Consider the following 6574-nt stretch of genomic DNA (forward strand, 5'->3'; position numbering starts at 1 on the left):
AAAGTTACTTGTGGATCTGCTTCCACCAGTCATTCAGATTATGTGTTCCAGATCATCAGAACTCACTGAGTAAAATAATCTCTCCTCATCTCCATCCTGGATTCTTTGCCAATTATTTTAAAGCTGTGTTCTGTGGTTACCAATCATCCTACCAATGAAAACAATTTCTCCCTGTGCAGATGAAAACTCCTCAAAAATCTCTGCATCTCTATCAAATCACCCCTTAACCTTCTCTGCTCTAAAGAGAACAATCCCAGCTTCTCCAGTCTCTCCACAGAACTGAAACCCTTTATCCCTGAGACTATTCTGGGACATTTTCCTCATACCCTCTCCAAGGCCTTAACATCTTTCCTAAAGTGTGGTACTCAGAATTGAACACAATATTTCAGCTGAGGATTAATCAGTGATTTATAAAGATTCAGGATAACTGCCTTGCTTTTGTCCTCCATGTCTCCATGAATAAGCCGAGGACCCCATTAGCTTTTTATTAAACAGCTTGATCAGCTTGTCCTGTCACATTCAAAGATTTGTGTTCAGACACTCCCAGGTCACTCTGTTCCTGCACTCTGTTTAAAATTGTACCATTTAGTTTATTCTGCCTCTCCTCATTCTTCCTCCCAAAACACATCATTGCCTGTGAATCACTTTGGATTGTTCTGGGGTGTGAAAGATGATAAATGAACACAGGAAATTCCTTTCTCTTCTGCAGTTGATTTAAAGTTGTAGATTTTGCTCCGAAGATTAAATTGGGATTGATATTCAAAGTTAACTATTTTACTGCAGAAACAACTTCAGCTGGGAGTCAGTGAATTAAGAGGAAAGATCCCAGACAGCGGTTCTTCAAGGTACACTGCAGGCTCGACAGCTCAATCAGCTCCACTCTCAGCTCAGGAGAGCTCAACAACTCCACATCCTGTCCACAGGGGAGTTCTCCTGGTGCAGTGGGACCAACATTCGTGTTTTAACCAACACCACCAAATAAAACTGAATTAATCAGTTAGTCCGATTGCTGTTCGTGGAATCTTACTGTGCACAAAATGGCTGTCGTGAAACAGGAACAACTTGTATTTATAAAACACGTTTAATGTAATAAAATGTTCCAAAGTTGTTCAGAGGAGTTTCAGAAAGAAAATTCCGAGTGAGTCACATGGGGAGAGATTAGGGTAAATGGACAGAACCTGGATTGGAGAGGCAGATCCTAACAAACATCTTTAATCAGGAGAGAGAGGTAGAGAGGTTTAGGGAGGAGATTTAAGAGTGTCATAGGTAGGCACGGCCACCAATGGTGGAGTAATTCAAAGCAGGGATGTTCCAGAGACTAGGGTGAGAAGAGTGCAAATATCTCAGAGGGTTGTGTGACTGGAGGTTACAGAGATAGGGAGTGATGAGACCATGGAGGGATTCGAAACAGGATTCCAAATTTTAAAATGGAGGCACTGCTGGACCAGGAGCCAATGTAGATCAGTGTGCACAGGTCTGATGGTTGAAGGGGATTTGATGTAAGAAAGTACACGGTCAGCAGAGTTTTGGATGATCTCACGTTTGTGGGTACAGAGTGAATGTGATGGGCCGGCCAGGAATGTGTTGGAATCATCAAGTCTAAGGGTAACACGGGCATGGATGAGGGTTTGAGCAGCAGATGAGCTGGGGGTGGGGTGGAGACAGGTGACATTATGGAGATTGAAATATCTGGTATTAGTGATGGTGTGGATATGTGGTCAGAAACTCATCTTGAGGGCAAATATGACACTAACTTTGAGAACAGTGTGGTTCAGCCTCAGGGAGAGGGATGGACTCAGTAGTTAGGGAACGGAATTTGTAGTGGTGACCGAAGACAATGACTTTGGTCTTCCCAATTCTTAATTGAGGAAATTTCTGCTTATCCAGTACTGAATGTGGGATAAGCAGTTTGATAACTTAGTAACAGTGGAGGAATGGAGAGGGATGGTGGTGAGGTAGAGCTGGGCGTTGTCAGTGTACATGTGAAAACTAACACGGTGCTTTTGGATGATGTCACCGAGTGGCAGCATGTAGATGAGAAATAGGAGGGGCCAAGGATAGATCCTGTTTTTGGATGGGTGAGGACTGGATAAACAGTGAAAGGGGCAGTACCAGAAGGGAGAGAGAACCATTTACAATATCAGCCAACATGCAGAAGTTGAATAGTCAGCAGTTTAGTGGGAATTGGGTCACGGGAGCAGAAGGCGAGTCTCATGGACAAGATGAGCACTGAGAGGACATGAGGGGAGATGGGAGAGAATCTGGAGAAAGATGTAGGTTCAGGGCTCAGACAAGGGGGAATTTCAGAGACAGTTTGTCCCGGTGGGCTAGTGGAAGGGAGGGAAGCAGCAGAGGCAGCTGATTGGATTGTCTCAATCTTAGTGACAAAGAAGCTCCATGAGCTCCTCACACTTATTGTTGGAGGTGAGGATGGAGGAGACAGGGGAGAAGGAGAGACCTTCAGAAGGAACTAACCTGTGTTAGAGATATTAAAAAGACTTGACACAGTGTTTAACATAAAGCTGATTTATTTGACTTTTATCCAAAATATAACCGCCTAAAGCTGGGCTAGAGTTTATTAATATCAGCAGAAACAGACCCCAGTGAACATGGTTCAGTCCTGGATGTGATTAACAGAAAAATCCAATCACTGTAGTTTCTTGTGAATTCGCTGATGTCCAAGTAGGTTGGATGAGGTAGTGAATCCCTTCCCACATATGGAGCAAGTGAACGGCCTCTCCCCAGTGTGAATTCGCTGGTGTTCAGTGAGTTGAGATGATCGCCTGAACCCAGTCCCACAGTGAGAGCACCTGAACGGTCTCTCGTCAGTGTGAACATGCTGATGGAGCATCAGTCCCCTGGTACTTTTATAGCACTTCCCACAGTCTGGGCACTTAAATGGCCTCTCTCCAGTGTGAACTTGCTGGTGTGTCAGCAGATTGGATGAATCAGCGAATCCTTTCCCACAGTCAGAGCAGATAAACGGCCTTTCTCCAGTGTGAAGCCGCTGGTGTGTACGCAGTGCCGATGACTGAGTGAATCCTTTGCCACACTCTGAGCAGGAGAATGGTCTCTCCCCAGTGTGAATTCGCTGGTGTACAGTGAGTTCAGATGGTCGCTTGAACCCAGTCCCACAGTGAGAGCACTTGAACGGTTTCTCGTCAGTGTGAACATGTTGATGGGACATCAGCTCCTGGGAACTTATATAGCCTTTCCCGCAGTCTGGGCATTTAAAATGCCTCTCATCAGTGTGAACACGTTGATGGTGTGTCAGCAGGTGGGATAACTGAATGAATCCCTTCCCACACTCTGAGCAGGTGAACGGTCTCTCCCCAGTGTGAACTCGCTGGTGTGTCAGCAGGTCAGATGATTGAGTGAATCCCTTCCCACACTCTGAGCAAGTGAACGGTCTCTCCCCAGTGTGAGTTCGCTGGTGTACAATGAGTTGAGACGATCGTCTGAATCCAGTCCCACAGTGAGAGCACCTGAACGGCTTCTCATCAGTGTGAAGACGTTGATGGTACATCAGATTTCTGGAACTTTTAAAACGTTTCCCGCAGTCTGGACATTGAAAAGGTTTCTCATCAGTATGAACTCGCTGGTGTTTCAGCAGGGTGGATGAATCAGTGAATCCCTTCCCACACTTGGAGCAGGTGAATGGTCTCTCCCCAGTGTGAGTGCGTCGATGAATTTCCAGCGCAGATGGGTAACTGAATCCCTTCCGACAATCCGGACATTTCCATGGTTTCTCCATAGCATGAACGGTGCTTTTTCCTTCCATGTTCAAAATGCGATGATATTCAGCTTACTTAATTTGGGGGACTTGGTCAGATCCTGATGTGATGTTTGGTTTGAGTTTCCCAACTGCAAATTCTCCCCTTATATTACCCTGTGAAATTGATTGAAAAGAGAAAAAAGTGAGTGAGAGAGAACCCACAAAAACACAAAGGCAGGTTGTGAAATTGAGCTGAATGAATCTGGGAATTTGTGGGGCCGGCACGAGGAAAAAGTGACCATGAAAACTGCTGGATTGTCATAAAAACCCAACTGGGTCACTAATGTCCTTCAGGGAAGGGAACCTGTCACTCAGACTGATTGTACACAAGACTCTGGCATCTCTCGGAGGAGGGAGGGGGAGAGAGAGAGAGAGTTGGGAGTGGCGAGGGGTGAAGGAGAGAGATTTCATATTTTTACAATTCACAATCTCCAGAGTTACAAATTCTCCATGGCCTAGAAGGACCAGGGTACTAAGTGCATCTGAACACCATCACCTCCAAGTTACACACCGTCCTGACTTGTCTGACATCCATTGTCTTCAGCCCCCACTACAAACTCCACTCCCTAGGCACCAGCTCCATTCCTTTTCTCTGACAACTGTCTGAGACTGAACCAGACTGTTCACAACCATGGTGAAATATTTCACCCCAAGATGAGCTTCCAACCACATATCCACATCATCACCAAGACCACCTATTTCCACCTCAGTAACATCGTCCGACTCCACCCCAGCCTCAGCTCATCTGCTGCTGAAACTCTCATCCATTCCTTTGGTACCCTTAGACTTAACTATCCTAACGCACTCCTGGCTGACCTCTCACATTCAACCCCTTGTAATCTCGAGGTCATCCAAAACTCTGCTGCCCGTGTGCTTACTCACACCAAGTCTTGTTCACCCATCACCCCTGTGGTCACTGACCTACAAAGGCTCCAGGTTAAGATGCAACAAAATTTTAAATTTTTCGTTCTTTCAAATCCCTCCCTATCTCTGTAATCTCCTCCAGTTTCACAATCCTCCCAAAGATCTTCACTTTGTCTAATTCCGGATTGCTGACAATTCCCAATTTTATTTGTTCCACCTTTGAACTCAACTTGCTGTAATTGCCCCTAAAAAGATGGCAATCGCACATGCGCACCGCTTTACGTTGCTCCAATAAAGATAGCGACCGCACATGCGCACTCCTGCACCTTGCGCCTCAAAAGATGGCGGCCGTTAATCTGGGCCCTGATATCGGGAGAAACGACGCAGCCGCCAAATTAGTGCAAACGCCTGGCCGGAAACTTTGCGATTTGAAGCATGCAGTAGATCTTTATGAAGCCGCCCCACCGATTGGCTGGCTCTTATTCCCCATCACCGACCCGCTGGCTCCGGTCTTCTTTGGCTCTCCTCCCTGATCCGACACAATCAACATGCTCCTCCCAGTACCGCAACTGCGCATGCGCTTGTCAGAACTCGCAGGGCGCATGCTCGGGTCACAGCCTGACACTGCGGCTGCGCGATGATCTCCCGGAATGAGGATAGAGCATGTTCTGCCTCTCGCTGAATGCTGGGTAATTGCAACGCCATTGCATTATGTTGTTGTTGAATGCAAAGTTATATTGTGTGATCCGATTACGATTGGAGCCAAAGATATTAAATTGTGAAGTCAATTGATGCTGTAACTAAGTGCACAGGAGGAGAACCTACCACCTGGTCTGTGTGCCTACGTGACAAGAGAGAGAGGGAGATGGGATAGGGTGAAGATGAAGGATTTTTTCATCAACATCACAACCAGAATTTTTACAGGACCTCCCAATCCTAAAGTTTCAACCTTATCGAAGGAGGAAGGTAGCAGATTCATAGAAAATCATTCCTCATCCCCTAGTTTCCACCTTAGCCACACACCATCCTGTTTTGGGCATATTCTCACTGCTCCTTCGTCACTGAGTGAAAATGGTGAAACTCAGGATTTTACCTCATGGCCTCGTGGGAGCACCTTCACTGGACAGTGGTTCAAGATGAAGGTGACCCACCATTACTTTCGCAAAGGTAACTGGGGATGTGCAATAAACGCAGTAGACTTGCTACAAACACCCACACACCGATAATTAAAAGCCTGTGCAGAAATATTTAATAAAGCAATACTCTTTTCATAAGAACATAACATAAGCGAGCAGGAGTAGGCCATTCAGCCCTTTGAGTCCAGTCCACAATTCAGTGAGCTCATGGCTCATCATCTACTTCAATACCATTTTCCTGCACTCTCCCCATATTCCTCGAAGTTTTTAATATGTAGAAATCCATCAATCTCAGTCTTGAACATAAGTGACTGAGCCTCCACAGCCCTCTGGGGCAAAGAATTCCCAAGATTCACAACATTCCTAGTGAAGAAATTCCTCCTCATCTCAGTCCTAAAATGCATCTCTCTTGGTCTAAGACGGTGTCCCCCAGTTCTAGATTCCACCACCACCCCAGCCAGAAAAATCATAGTTATGGAAAGATGGGTGGCAGGTCAGACGATTGGACAGCAAAGATGACCAAAGATGAATAAGGAGGGACAATTAGAGTACGAGAGAAAGCTGACTAGAAATATAAAGACATATGGTAAGAGTTTCTTTTGATATTTAAAAAAGAGTTAACAAAGTGAGCGTTGGTCCTACAGAAAGTGAGCCTGGGGAACTGATAATGGAAAATAAGGAGATAGCAGATGAATTGAACAGAGATATTGCATTGATCTTCACTATAGAGGATACAAATAGCATCCCAGAAATAGCTGTTAATCAGGAATTGGAAGGTAGGAAGGAACTCAGGAATATC

The 6574-nt window shown here is 45.6% G+C and overlaps 1 protein-coding gene across 1 annotated transcript; it reads right to left on the minus strand.

The window, feature by feature from the left end:
* Nucleotides 1-2593: 2593 nt before the first annotated feature.
* Nucleotides 2594-5199, minus strand: LOC121292938 (zinc finger protein 229-like). Its single transcript, XM_041215445.1, has 2 exons — nt 5105-5199; nt 2594-3889 (listed from the first exon to the last, which is right to left on the minus strand). The coding sequence occupies exon 2, from the start codon at nt 3779-3781 to the stop codon at nt 2648-2650; it is 1134 nt and encodes a 377-aa protein (XP_041071379.1). The 5' UTR covers nt 3782-3889; nt 5105-5199; the 3' UTR covers nt 2594-2647.
* Nucleotides 5200-6574: the final 1375 nt, after the last annotated feature.

This window comes from Carcharodon carcharias, chromosome 21 (genome assembly GCF_017639515.1).
Source record: "Carcharodon carcharias isolate sCarCar2 chromosome 21, sCarCar2.pri, whole genome shotgun sequence".
In the NCBI taxonomy this organism is placed as follows: domain Eukaryota; kingdom Metazoa; phylum Chordata; class Chondrichthyes; order Lamniformes; family Lamnidae; genus Carcharodon; species Carcharodon carcharias.

Bases quoted from the DNA above. Each gene is read 5' to 3' on its own strand.
- LOC121292938 (XM_041215445.1), bottom strand. From the start codon at position 3,781: ATGGAAGGAAAAAGCACCGTTCATGCTATGGAGAAACCATGGAAATGT.